The sequence below is a fragment of the Pantherophis guttatus genome, chromosome 7 (assembly GCF_059756535.1).
Source record: "Pantherophis guttatus breed Tessera chromosome 7, ASM5975653v1, whole genome shotgun sequence".
Taxonomy (NCBI): Eukaryota; Metazoa; Chordata; class Lepidosauria; order Squamata; family Colubridae; genus Pantherophis; species Pantherophis guttatus.
In genome coordinates, this window is record NC_142069.1 from 33,569,660 (window position 1) to 33,584,900 (window position 15,241).

The following is a 15,241-nucleotide window of genomic DNA, read 5'->3' on the forward strand; positions in this document are numbered from 1 at the left end:
GTGGCTCCCGATGTTTTCTTTTCTGTGGGAAACGGGTCCAAATGGCTCTATGAGTATTTAAGGTTGCAGACCCCTGCACTAGTGAAAAAATACAGAAAAGGTTATGAATAACCTGTTCCTACTGGTGCATACTGACCTTCTCATTTATCAGCTGTAAGACTCAAATCCAGGAAGCCTCCACTGGCACTTGCATAACATTTGCCCAACAACTTTAACATCAATTCCCAATGGAAAGCCAAAAGGGTTGCTGAACTCCAAGATTTAGGAAGACATATAAATGACCCCACAAAATGTGCCATGCTTTGAACTACTATGTCAGCAATTGACAATCCTGAATAGGATTTGTATCTCACATGGTGTCTGCCAGGACTCTCTGAATACCTGGGGCACAATATTCTCCCCTCAGTGTGACTGCAGGGTCCCATATCTAACTATAGATCACATTGTGACCAGCTGTAACCTGAGGACATATACTGGTTCAGAATCTGACCTTTTAAAAATAAACAATGCTGCACTTCAATGGTTAGATGGTTAGACATTGGTAATTGAACATAGATCATTTTAACTTTTATATTTATTGTGTTTTACTAATCTAGATGAAATGTTAATACCCAGTTTCCCCCAAAATAAGACACCCCCTGATAATAAATCCAATTGGGCTTTTGAGTATATGGCAAAAGACAGGGTCTTATTTTCGGGGAAACATAGTATATGTTGGTAGTTCATGTATGATATGGTATACGCTAAGTAATATTTGTTGCCAATCATGCATCATATATATATGCACGTACAATTCATTGGCATCCTTCAGTTTCAAGAGACTATGGTATCGTGCTCTGGAAAGAGTTCCTAAAACAACATCTAGTGTGACTAAAAAGTACAGTATTCTGGTATAAGATTTAGCATGGTCCAGGGATTCAGTAGTGATAAGGCAGCTAAATAATTTGAGAACTAAAGTGAACTTGGAAATACATTTGCTTTCCTAGTAATTTTAATACTTGACACAACGAACAGCAGCTCAATCCTATGAAAAACTTTTAACACGTTGATGATGTGTTTTTCTGCATTTTAAGCATATTGTATGCAACGAGGAAATTTCACCTAGTAGATAACTGAAATGACAGAATGGCTATCAGTAGAAAAAATAAAAAACAGGACTATCCAAAAATAAGGTAATGATTTTAACAGAGAGCCCTAAAGCTTCCATATGATTTGAAGGTAGCAGAGGGGAAGGAAATGAGGAAGAAACAAGTGAATTCATTTAGTCATTGTTTATAATAGAGTATACACACACACACACATAAACCAGTGGTGAAATCCAATTTTTTTTACTACTGGTTCTGTGAGCGTGGCTTGTTGGACATGGTGTGGCTTGATGGGCGTGAAAGGGGAAGGATACTGCAAAATCCCCATTCCCATCCCACTCTGGGGCCAGCCAGAGGTGGTATTTGCCGATTCTCCAAACTACTCAAAATTTCTGCTACTGGTTCTCCAGAACCTGTCAGAACCTGCTGGATTTCACCCCTGACATAAACCATTTTGAAGTATAGCCAACATACAAAAATAGTGCAATATAATTCCTGCAAGCAGTATGAATTTCTTATTTTTGCTATACATACATTTTTCTGGAGGTTTCTCCTCCTCCTTGTTGGGCTCCTTTTCTTCTATGTGATTCAGTTTTTTTTCCTCTCTGTCTTCTGTGAGAAAAATCAATCATTTTTTAATCTTTATAGACAAAGTCATTGTACCGCAGATTATTATTTATTTATAAACATATATACAATAAATTGAATCTCAGAAATTCTTAAGATAAAGTATCTTAATGAATATTTAAAATTACTATATCTTCTAATGCTAGATAGCTGTACAATTATTGGCCCTTTTCAAATTCTGTGCCATTAGAACTTGTACAATCCAAATTTCTAGAATGAGCTGGTCAAGTCACAAATTGTCTCCAATGCCATCCTGCCACTAGAGCAGGCTTCATCAAAGTGCAGGTTAGAGTGTAGGTGACCATACTCAACTGTTGGCTCAGACTATTTATTTCCCTTTGGTCTTATCCCATTAACTATAAACTTTCAATCCACATGGAAACAGGCAACGGCAACTACAATCTCATCCCTAGTCTTACTCCTTCTACTCAACATGCAATATGATCAGACCAAAGCACTCATTAAACAATGTGTAGCAAATACAAAGTGCCAAATGGACTTAGCATGATCCGAACCCTTACTGCCAATGAATCTAACAGGTACTCTGCTCCCCCATGGCATACTTAACTAACCTTGAAGTTTCTTCACTGGGCCTTTACTCGGGCATAATGTCATGCAGGAAAATTCCTTATCCAAAGAGACAATGGCTCTGTAACTTTGGACATATACTGGACACGTGCTTCTCCAACTCTGTACTACAGAAACATTCATACTAGACTCATCTCATTATTACTGCATAAATACCCAGGGTACACAAAGCAATTCTACACCTCCCTGTGTGCAGCTCTCTTACCTCCATTCCACTTGCCAATCCCACCAGTTGACTTCCCTCAAAATATGGTGTTAGAAGTTTGGGCTGACTTCGGTACTGATGACTACTCTTTTTTCTGGCACAAGCATAAATTCTATAATTTGCTGCCACAAATTCTCAGCCACAACTTCAACAATCAACTGCATGATTTCTTTGGAACCTTTGATTTTTTTCTCATTTTCTCCAAACCTCCCAATCTGGTTATATATGCCTATTTTTTTTAGGCCTTTGGGTTTGTTCACAGACTCCTGAGGAATTCCTAGAATTCTCCTTGATAATTTTTAGATGTCTTCCATTTAGACAACACACTGGATTTTCAGTGGATAGTCATAATATATTACCATTTCATTTTTAACACTCTGGAAGTTAGCCATTTTAAAGCCTTCTATCTCATACAGGGGCTGGAAGTGAAGGAGGCGCAGCCAAAGGTCCGTGCCTAAATGTCCCATTCCGAGGAGGAGCAATGCTTTTATTTCTATTAACCAGGAATGCAAACTTCACACAAAATGATATTCAAAGCTGTTGACAGAATGGGGCTGTAAACCACAAAACACACTTGTACTTAAAATGAGAGTTGAAAAGGTAGTGCTTGACTTACATTCATTTAGTGACTGATTAAAGTTACAATTGCAGCACAAAAAAGGTACTAAGCATCAGATTTGTAGAAGCAGGGGTCTACCACACTCCACTCAGAGAATAGGTTGAATAAGATTGCCTACATTGAAGTTTATTACAAAGAAACAGCTAGCACAAACATTAAAAGATGCCAATATTGTAATATCAAATATAAGAACCAGCTCACTGCAAGAAACAAACCAACTAATGTACAGCACAGCTGCAGCTATAACTGAAGAGCTGGAATGCAAAATCAACAAAGACAGAGTCATCTTCTGATCTTTGAATACAGATCCCACAGTTCTACTACTCATGAAGCATGAATATGCCTACAAACTGTAAACATTCCAACAGATCTGTTCCTCTGGCTAGTTTGCTGATACTTTGCCTTAGATTTTTGTCTAGAAAAAGTTGAATAGCAATAGTAATAGCACTTAGACTTATATACTGCTTCACAGTGCTTTCCAGCTCTCTCTAAGCGGTTTATAGAGTCAGCATATTGCCCCCAACAATTTTGGGTCCTCATTTTACCCACCTCGGAAGGATGGAAGGCTGAGTCAACCTTGAGCTTGGTGAAATTCAATCTGCCAAATTGCAGACAGCCGGCTGTCAGCAGACGTAGCCTGCAATACTGCACTCTAACCACTGCGCCACCACAGCTCCTGCATGAAGCTGTAGCAATCATAAAGAAATAGTTGTAGTCCAAGCTACCAGTAATATTTCATGTGTTCATTTCAACACACTGTTCGTTCTTCAACAATACTTCTATCGTCTCTCCTTTAAAGACCATTAATTTGGACATTATGGCTATTCCTATTTCATTAATACTAGAAGTATTGGTAACCATTACTTGATCTCTCTTAGTGGAAAGTACATTAGAGTTCACTAATGTAAGGGATGTTATCACTTGGCCAGCTCCATCTGCTCAATTATTTCAATTAAAACATCCAGAAAGGAACACTGAGATCCATGGCACACCCTGTAGGAAACATCCTTGTAATTCTTTCAGAGACAATAGCCGTTGGGTTGCTAGGATACAATTCCAAGTAGAGTGATTTGTTGACTTACAAAGTATCTCTGGGAATGAGTTAGCATTAAGCTCTTAAAGGGAGGCAAGGTTTGCATGTTTTCATCCAAAAACTGATCCACTCCCCATCTAAACTCAATGAGGAAGTGGACTCAGTCTGTGTATCTCATGACTCTTTTTTCAGTATCCCAAACTAATATTGAAATATCTTCATTCCTATAGATATTTAGGGCTAAGAACCCTCTTTCTATTTGTAATACTTTCAGGATAGCTATCACCTTCTTTCCCAAATTATTTTCTTGCATCCCTTGAATCTCTTTTTGCTCTGGAACATGTCAAGGTGGAGAATGGAAGAGTGATTTTTTTGCCCTCTCTTCCTGATCGTCTGGAACAGTCTATTTAAACTTGCATGTGACTATGTTCTGAAAATTTTCTTATTAAGAGGCATATTTGCTGGAGCTCCCATAACTGGGCATAATTTCAGTTTTCTGCTGCCATTCTGGCAACAGAAGAAAAGGTGATCCATGCTGTTTGTGGTCTGGAGAGGTTGGTTGCTACTGTATCCTCTTTGCTGAATCTGGCTGCCCATTGTTTGTGCTGTCTGATACATTGGCTGGTTGTTGGACAGTCACTGACAGTTACTGTTGTTGGTATCATGCCTTGTCTGATGTAGGAAGAACTTTTCTAAGTGGTCCTCAGTCCTAATATATTACACATAGACTTTGTCATTCCCCTGTCGGATCCTGAATCTGTAGGGGAAGATGAGCTGGAACTGGAGCCAACAAAGATCGAGGGGGCAGCTTCGTTGGCCCTTCGTTGGGGAGAGTAGGGCCCGTCAGGCCAGGGCTTTCAAGTTTAGGATGGCTTGTAGGCAGGGAGGAATGGGGGCAGGATGACCAAGAGAAGCTAAGCAATGAACATGAGACACAGAGCTCAGGCGATGAGCAAGGACCACCCCCTCCTGAACCTTGAGCATGCAGAGTGGAGAGAAGGCGAGAACAGCGTAGACTGAGCCAACTACTCATGAGAGCCTCTTCACAAGGCATACCTGGGGATTTAAACTTCAGGAGACACTGTGGGAAGGGGCATTTGTCGGGAGCAAATGCTTAATTCCTGGAGTGTTTAGTGCCAATGTTTGAACTTTCTTGGAGTCCTTGCATTCTTTTTGGATTTCTGGATTACTTGCCATCCCCCCCTTGCTTCCTGGATTCTTCAACTTGCCTGATAGATATCTTGCTGTGTAGCCATGGTATTCACAGTGTTGGGCTGGACTATTTGCAGCCAGAGGCTGCTTGAGGTGTGTGTGTGAGAGATCACTTTGCTCTGGGACTTGCCAGAAATGTGGGAGTGTTTGGGGAAATTTGGAGCAATAAAGACGTGGTTTGAACTGCCAGCTGCCTGTGTAATCTCTGTACTGTGCCCAGGGACATCCCAGGTTTGTTGCTGGATTTCTGCATTCTATTACTTTGCGCAGTCATATATGGAGCCTGTCACTTTTATGCTTGGTCTGGCCCTTGTGAAAAGCAAACCAGGCTGTTTCATCCTGTCTGGCTGTGTTCTTTGACCTCTTATTTATTTTGCAATTAAGTCACACAGTGGCTGAAATGAGTCACTTTTGTTGCTACTTAATTCTTTTTCTTCAGCTATCCAACTGGAGTTCATGGAAAAGATATTGCTCCCTCATACTATTTAGAAAAGATGGAATTAATCCATTCCTAGTCTCCAATTTCAATGTTGCAACATTTGAAAGTTTGGATTTAATTTGAGCATTCCTGGCAAATTAAGTACTCTATAGTTTAACAGTCTTCTTACTTTCTTACCTAAAATGACAGATATGCTGAAGAATATGGCCTTGGGAGACTAAAACTCTCAAGTTAAGACCACCTTAACAAGAACAACGTTGTTTTTCATAATCACCATGACAATTGTAAGGCCAGATGATATGCCAATTTAGCTGCACACTAAGAAAATCAGAAACCTTCCTACAGTTGCAAGAAAAAGTATGTGAACCCCTTGGGATTACGTGGAGTTTTGCATGAATTGGTCATAAAATGTGCTCTGAACTTCATCTAAGTCACAACAATAGAAAAACACAGTCTGCTTAAAATAATACTACACAAACATTAGATGTTGCCATGGTTTAATTGAACATAACATGTAAACATTCACAGTGCAGGGAGGAAAAAGTATGTGAACCTTTGGACTTAATAACTGGTTGACTCTCCTTTGGCAGCAAGAACTTCAACCAAACGTTTCCTGTAGTTGCAGATCAGACCTGCACAACAATCTGGAGTAATTTTGGACCACTCCTCTTCACAAAACTATTTGAGTGTAGCAATATTCTTGGGATGTCTGGTGTGAATCGCTCTCTTAAGGTCATGCCACAGCATTTCAATCTGTGAGGTCAGGACTTTGACTGGGCCACTCCAGAAGGCGTATTCTGTGCTGTTGAAGCCATTTTTTTGTTGAATTACTTGTATGCTTTGGGTCATTGTCCTGTTGCATCACCCATCTTCTGCGGAGCTTCAGTTGGAGGACAGATGGTCGTACGTTTTCCTGCAAAATGTCTTGATAAACTCTGGAATTCATTTTCCCATCAATGACAACAATCCGTCCAGGCCCTGAGGCAGCAAAGCAGCCCCAAACCATGATGCTCCCTCCGCCATGTTTTACAGTGGGGATGAGGTTTTGATGTTGGTGTGCTGTGCCTTTTTTTCTCCACACATAGTGTTGTGTGTTCTTCCCAAACAACTCAATTTTGGTTTCATCTGTCCACAGTATATTTTGCCAGTAGTGCTGTGGAACATCCAGGTGCTCTTCTGCAAACTTCAAACGTGCTGCAGTATTTTTTTTGGACAGCAATGGCTTCCTCCGTGGTGTCCTCTCATGTACTCCATTCTTGTTTAATGTTTTCCTTATTGTAGATGTGTCAACAAAAATGTTAGCATGTGCCAGAGATTTCTGTAGGTCTTGAGCTGACCCTCTAGGATTCTTCTTTACCTCATGAAGCATTCTGCGCTGTGCACTTGCAGTCATTTTTACAGGACGATCATGCCTAGGGAGAGTAGCAACAGTGCTAAACTTTCTCCATTTGTAGACAGTCTGTCTTACCGTGGACACATGAACATCAAGGCTTTTGGAGATACTTTTGTAACCCTTTCCAGCTTCATGCAAGTCAACAATTCTTGACCGTAGGTCTTCTGAGAGCTCTTTTCTGCGAGGCATGGTTCACATCAGACAGTGCTTCTTGAAACCAGTAAACCCAAAACAGGTGTGTGTTTTTAAAGGGCAAGACAGCTGTCAGCAACACATCCAATATCATCACACTGATTGGAGTCAAGGTTGGCTCACTCCTGGCTCCAATTAGCTCTTGGAGAAGTCATTAGGCTAGGGGCTCACATACTTTTTCCTCCCTGCACTGTGAATGTTTACATGTTATGTTCAATTAAACCATGGCAACATCTAATGTTTGTGTAGTATTATTTTAAGCAGACTGTGTTTTTCTATTGTTGTGACTTAGATGAAGTTCAGAGCACATTTTATGACCAATTCATGCAAAACTCCACGTAATCCCAAGGGGTTCACATACTTTTTCTTGCAACTGTATACAGCTTCTCAACCAAAACTTAAAGGTAAATGATTTGGGAAAGAGCATCTTCTAAAATAATATCCTGTTTAGAGAATATTCTCCCTAGGGGTTTTTTTAATCGTTTCGGTTTTTTAAATTTTATTTTTGAATTTACACTATGTATTTCTATTTATTCCAATACTTGAGGGAGATGAATAGAATTATATACAATTATATACAATTATAATTAAAAATAAACAATTAAAAACTTAGCAAAATGTATTTATTCATTTTATTAGTTTTTTAAATACTGTAAGAGTGTAAGCTAAATGCATCTCCTCAGAAAGTGGATTCCATAATGGTTTTTTAAGCCAATCCTTTAAAAAATAGTTTGTTTGGCTTTTCATTATATTTTTATTACAAGTAGTCCTTCACTTACGACTGGTCATTTACAAACCATTCAAAGTTAGGACAATCTGAAAAAAAAGTTACTCATGACCAATCCTCAAAGTTACAACTGCCACATTAGACCCACCTCATGTGAACTCATTGCAGGTACTTGGCAACCAGCTCACATTCATGCCGGGCTGCAGCATCCCAATGAAGTGATTATATTTTGCATTTTTTTTGTCATTTTCTGCAAAAACACATATTAGATCATCTGGATTCAGACTTCTAACTATGCAATTCACTTAAAAACTACAATTCTCATAGCAACCATTATAAAAACAACCTTAAAATTGAATCTCGTTACATGATAACTCAACTTAGGGCCAGAAATTTAGGCTCAATTAAGGTTGTAAATCGAGGACTATCTGTACACACTGCTCTCAGAATATTTACACTTAAGAAATTGACCAATAAACAAGTCACAACTAACAAGAATCCATATATGCAAGGTAATATTGCAGCAAATGTATAATCTGAATGGAATCATATTTGATATGGTTCCTATGTATCAAGATGGTAGTGTAATCAGAGGTCCCGATTACGGTACTTAACTGCAGGCTGGAATCTTAATAGTTTTACCTAGAAAATGGAGAAGTCACCACAATAATTGATGGTACGATAAAATCAAGATAAGCTATTTTATATTACTAGTTAGTATATTACCAATCTCTCAAACAAGATTAGCTAGTATCTCTATGGACACAATATAAAGCATTATATTATTATTTTAAATTTCAGTTAAAAGTATAAGCACTCAGGTTAAGGAAATATAAATATTTTTAAAAAATCAAACGAATTGGATGACAAAATGAATATCAAAAAGAGCATGTCTAAACATGATGGAGAATCTTAGATCACTATTTGTAGATTTGTATTTCACCTTTCATTTAGTAGCTCAAGGTGGTATAGATAATATTGCGTACAACAGTAGCTCTTTGATATAGATTGTGCCATGAGTGACAGGCACAAGGTCACTCATGAACCTGTGGCTAAGGGGGGATCAGAATTTGGGTTTCCCTGCTTCAAGTCCAGCACTTTAACCACTACACTATACTTTCCGAATCCTTAAAGGCCATCTTTTCTAGTTACAACTTTCAGATGGATTTCTCAAGCTATAATTCTCATGTTTGAAGAAAACACAGATGGCATTACATTATAATTAATGAAGCTAAGCAAAATAGGCAAAATTGCTTAGCAGTTCCATTTCCATTAGTGTGTACATAATTCTAACTGAATATAACTTATTTGTTTAGATAGATCCATCTATACGATCTTCATTGTCATCCTCAGTGCAACTGTCTACTGTATGCAGAATGCAATATGAGTTGGTCACCAGGATCAGAGGTTTAGCTTTCAAAGTTTTCGGACTTGTGCTGGAGCCCATCCTCAGGAAACTTCTCTTTCTCCAGAATCCGTGTACTATGCATAATATTTATGTGGTGCCTGGTTTTGTGTGGCTTTGAGTTGTTAATTGGGGTGTTGATGGCTGGCTATTAAATCATTGATTGTTGTTTCCTTGTGCTGCTGTGTCCTTGGCTCCTAAGTAATGAATAAACTGGTGGTAAATCTGGACCCTGTTGAGAGGGTCCTGGAGAAAAAACATTATCTGGCTCTTTTCAATCAGATTTAAGGCCAAATCTGCATTGGTTGCACTCATGGTAGTAGTGGGAGGGAGGTTGTGCATCCATCCTTGCTCTCCTTGCTTGACTATGGCATCCTTTAGGGGTGACCTTTGGTGGGGGGGGGCGGGTTCACCTCTTTCTTCAGAGGCCAATTCCAATTGGTATTAATAGAGAGTGAGAGATCCAGTTCATGGACTCTCCTTTGTGGGGTGCAGCAGGGCTCGATGCTCCCTCCGCTCCTTTTTAACAGCTACATGAAACCGCTGGGTGAGATCATCCATCACCATAGGATGAGATATCATCAATATGCTGGTGATATCAGGATACATATCTCTGTCCTAGGTGAAGTGAGTGATGCAATGGTTGTCCTTTCGCAGTGCCTGGAGGATATGGGATGTATAACTGGGATATGGCGGGCAACAGACTTCCAACTGAACCCTGTTTAGATGGAGTGGCTGTGGATGGGCGCCCTTATATCGTTTTCATCTTGGGTCTTGGATGCACTACTGCTTACAGACCTGGTCTATAATTTGGGGGACCTCTTAGATTCACAGGACCTGCTCAAAGAGCAGGTAGCAGCTGTGGCCAGGAGTACCTTTCAGTGGTGGGATTAATTTTTTTTTTACTACTGGTTCTGTGGGCGTGGCTTGGCAGGTGTGGCATGGCTTGGCGGGCATGGTAGAGGAAGGATACTGTAAAATCTCCATTCCCTCCCACTCCAGGGGAAGGTTGCTGCAAAATCCCCATTTCCACCTGATCAGCTGGGACTCGAGAGGCAGAGAATAGATGGGGGAGGGGCCAGTCAGAGGTGGTATTTACCGGTTCTCCAAACTACTCAAAATTTCCGCTATCAGTTCTCCAGAACTGGTCAGAACCTGCTGAATACCACCACTAGTACCTTTGCTAAACTCCACACTGTGCACCAGTTATACGTTTCCTGGACAGGAAGGCTCTCTGCTCAGTTACTCATGCCTTGGTGATCTCCTGATTGGACTATTGCAACTTGCTCTACATGGAGATATGGAGCCCCACTTTTTCATTCCGCTCTTTTCACTTTCATTACTACAGTTAATAGATTTCCATTTCTAGCTATCAAAGTACTGTCATTAGCATAGTGCAGGTTATATTTCTTCCAATTTTAAACCCCTGATCATTATTTTCTAATCCAACTTCCTTCAATATGTACTCCACGCATAGGTTGAATAAATAGAATATGCAGCAGCGTGAGCAGTTTGGTGGCCTAGTGGTGAAGACACTCACCTCCCACTTGGAAGGTTGGAAGCTCAATCCTATATAGTGGCAAATGTTTTTCCCTTAGGGTGCAAAGAAAAATTATCTGCTGCAATCTCCACATAGGTGTCAGAAAGCGCATCTGCGCCATGTAGCTGCTCTAGGAACCAGAATATAAATTATGCAAGTAGGTAATAATCTTAATAGGAAACAATATTTAAAGAAGCAGTGATCAGCATTATTAAAGTAAAATTTTGATTTATAAATGTATTTTCATTTATATTTTGGGCCACAGGTTTTTTTTTTAAATTTAGTATGGCTTTTCAGAGTTAAGGTTTGATATTTATTTATTCTATTGTTCCATAATTTAAATTTAAATCAAATTTTATTTAAATTTTAAATAATAGAATGCACATTTCAAATAGGGTCAAAGGCACTACATACCGGTAAATGTTAAGTAAAATAGAATTATCAATTTGAGCAATTTTTTATTTAGATTAGAATTATACAAATTATGGTTTTCTAAGTCTCTCAGACACATTTGAAATACTGATCGACTAATTATTTTCTGTTACCTTGAAAAATTTTGAAATTATTCTGCAACGCTTTGAATACTATTTAATCAGATATCTCCAGAAGGTGGTGCTGTATTATTTGACAAAAAATTCTTCAGAATTCAATCCTTCTCAACAGAAATTAATGCTTACAAATGACACTAGCATAACAAAGGTTTTTTGAGGAACACTTCAACCCTGATATTTTATTTTCAATTAAATTACTTTCCAACCCCCACAAACAAAACCATTTTTGAATAAAATCAAACATTAGTAATTTTTATTACAAACAGAATATTACTGCTGAGAATCAACCCTGAGAATCAAATTTCAGTACCAAAACAGATTGATAAGCAAAGTAGAAAAACAAGTAAAAATTGAGCCAGTTAATATCAGCTGATTACATTCCAATAATCTACTAATGCAGTTTGATCTTATACACAACAGCAAAATTAAATCTAGTCTGAATATAGTACTATAAATGTAAAAATAAAATTCAATAACCACAAGTAGGTATCAACAGCATGAGTCAAATGCCTCTAGAATAATTTTTGCTGCATTTTCTGCAGATATGGTTTATTTGATTTGATTTGATTTGGTATTCTATGGTTGCTGGGAGTTGGGTGGCACATGAATTTAAAAAATTATTATTATGGTTGGTTGCAGTCAGCAAGATGTTTACACTCGATTTGGCATTTTTATTCATCTATCGAGTCCTTCCCAAGGATCTGGGATAGGCAGATGTTGTTGTTTGATGGTTGTTATTACTGAAAAGTAGATTTTGAAGGATTGAGTAGTTTACTATTTGTATGGTTATTGTACAGTATTATTCTTAATGTTTTAATTTTTAAACAGCAAAATGATGTTGATATTGTGATTTAGAAGCATTGGATACAATTAATGCTTGTTCTACATTTAATATAACTAATTTATTATTTCACAGATAAGACAATTATTTTGGAACTTAATGGAACTGCATTTAAGTTCCAATATTGAGTTGTTTCGAACGATAATTTAAAATGGAGGGGGGGAAAAAGATGCCACTCACCTGGAGGGTTTTCATGGTTTGGCATTAATACTACAGCTTCTTTTTCACAACAAACTTCTTCTTCATCAGAAAGAACCAAGAAAGCTTCTTTGGGCAAACTTTCATTGCTTTCATGTTTAGATGGAGAATTTAAAGAATTTGCTACCTTTTCTTCTGAACATAAGCTAGAAGTCTCTACAGGAAGCAGGATGGATTGAGAGAAACAATTTAATGCATTTGCTGGGGCCAGCTTTTCTAAAATTGGAATAATTTCATCTGTTTCCATTCTAGCTGCATTTCCCAACATATTCTCAGTTGGTGGTTCTTCTACAGTTTTCTGAGCCATAGTCTCTACAACATCTGCAGATTTGATTTCATTCTTTGAACCTTCAGTTGTATTCAAACTACTAGATATTGCTTCCTCATCAACGTTCTCTTTTACAACAGCTTCCTCTGCATTATTTTTTTCCTCCATAGATAGTTCAGGAGTAATAGCCAACTCATTTGTTTCTGCTGGTTCTACCATTTGGTCATTAATGTTACTTTCTTCTTCAGTATGACTTGATGAGGATTTCTGATCCAAAGTATCAGGTACACAAAGATCTTGATAATTCAGGTCCTCTTTTATAGTGATCTGTTCCTGGATGTCATGGTCTTTATGACATTCAAGTACTTGACTTTCAGATCCAGGGCTCAAAGGTGGGTTACTATTTTCATGATGTTGCTCAGAAACAACGTTTTCAGGAGATAAAGTTTCAAATTTTGCTGTTAAGTCACCATGCTGGTTGTCCTTGTTATCTGGAATTTTGACATCAGTGATTTCATCAGATTCTATTTTATTGTCTTCAGGATCAAGGCATACATCTTCTAGGCCATTCACCTCTCTTTCCTCAATGCAGTCAGGATTTAATAAAGGAGAACTGATATCTGAATCCCCATTTTCATGTTTTCCATTTAAGAGTTTCAGATCAGCAGTCTTCAAAAAATCTTCTTTCACTTTATATACACTTTCAAGCTGTTGTCTGTCACTTGCTCGCATGGTTTTACGGGCCTTAAAAACTTTTTTTTGAGGTTCTTCACTGTTTTCCATCTTGATTCTTAAAAATAGTTTTAGGATAAAAAAGAAAAACAAGGAAAATCCATCAGTAAAAATCTAATATTAAGTACAACAGGTTTGTTATTGATTTACCAATGACTGTCACTGGACCTTGTGACTGGCACAGAATCTCTTTTTATTTCAGGAAGTTATTAAAATTTGATCATGAAAATAAAAGTACTGATGGCACCATATTGAAATCACATTACATAAATTGTCATCTTTCTAGTTCAATTGAGATAGCAAGTCTGTAAAAATTGGTAGAGATTACAGGTAGTCCTTGCTTAACAACCACAGTTAGGATCAGCAACTCTGTTGATAAGCAATGCAGTTAAGTGAGACATCACATGACTATGATGGATTTACAATTTCACTTCTGCTGCCAATTTACCCATTGGTGGTTAAGTGATTTGTGATTTTACTGCCGGATTCTCCATTGATTCTGCCTGTTGGAAGCCAGGTGTGAAACACGCAAATGGAACCACATGATTGCATGGTAAATGTGACTGGTTGTAAAGTTACTTTCTCAGTGCTCTCATAACTTCAAATAGTTGCTAAATAGGGCAGCTGTTAAATGAGGTCTACCTGTGCCTTCTCCAGTAGCAATGTCTAACTTGGAATCTTTTCAATAGGAACACCCACAAATCTTAAGAGATATGTCTTACCAAGAAGAAACAATTTCTGAAATTGTTCTGAAACAAGTTCTGAAACAGCTTTATTTTTGCTTTTTAAAGTTCTACAGTTCAGAACCATATAACAAATTAGGAGCTAGGACTAGGCAAGTACCATATTTTTCAGACTATAAGACACTCCAGACTATAAGACACACCTAGCTTTTGGGGAGGAAAACAAGAAAAAAAAAATCTGCCTCTGCCTCCTAGCAATTTGCCTCCTTGCAGCAAACAGGCTGGTCAGCTTCACCACAGCCTAATTTAGCACGAGCAGCTGATTGGCAGTTGGATCTGCCTCCTGGAATACTGCCTATCAGCTGTTCCAGGCTGCGGGGATTGCCACTGCCCATCACTGCTGCCACCTATTGCCACCTCCGCACATCCTATTTTTTTGCTTCCACACATTCCATTTTTTTGGCCTCTGCGTGCCCCATTTTTGGCCCATTCCAGGTGGCCAGGATAGGCAGCTGCGATCCCCGCTGCCTGGAATGGCCGAAAATGGGGCATGTGGAGGTAGCGATAGGCAGCAGCGTTGGCAATCTCTGCAGCCTGGAACAGCTGATAGGCGGTATTCCGGGAGGCAGATCCTGCCAATCAGCTGCTCATGCTAAATCGGGCTGTGCTGAAGCTGATCAGGCTGTTTGCTGCAAGGAAGCAAGTTGCTGGGAGGCAGAGGCCGAAGGGTGGGGCTGGCGGGTGGGTGGGCCTTCAACATTTGCTCTATAAGACGCACTCACTTTTTTTGGGGGGGGAGTGTGTCTTAGATACCGAAAAATACGGTAAATCTTGCTTTGTTTTGCAAAAGCTTACATACAGTATTTGCCTATGCATAATACAATTCATTTCATAAATATTAAA

The 15,241-nt window shown here is 38.7% G+C and overlaps 1 protein-coding gene across 5 annotated transcripts in view; it reads right to left on the minus strand.

Moving 5' to 3' along the window:
* ATF7IP (activating transcription factor 7 interacting protein) overlaps nt 1-15,241 on the minus strand; it is an 86,847-nt gene that overhangs the window by 38,632 nt on the left and 32,974 nt on the right. For all 5 annotated transcript variants that reach the window (XM_034403534.2, XM_034403535.2, XM_034403538.3 and 2 more), the window contains exons 2-3: nt 12,638-13,713; nt 1,620-1,697 (exon numbers count right to left, since the gene is read on the minus strand). In XM_034403534.2, coding sequence (XP_034259425.2) covers nt 1,620-1,697; nt 12,638-13,713 — 1,154 coding nt within the window. The remainder of the gene's footprint in view (nt 1-1,619; nt 1,698-12,637; nt 13,714-15,241) is intronic.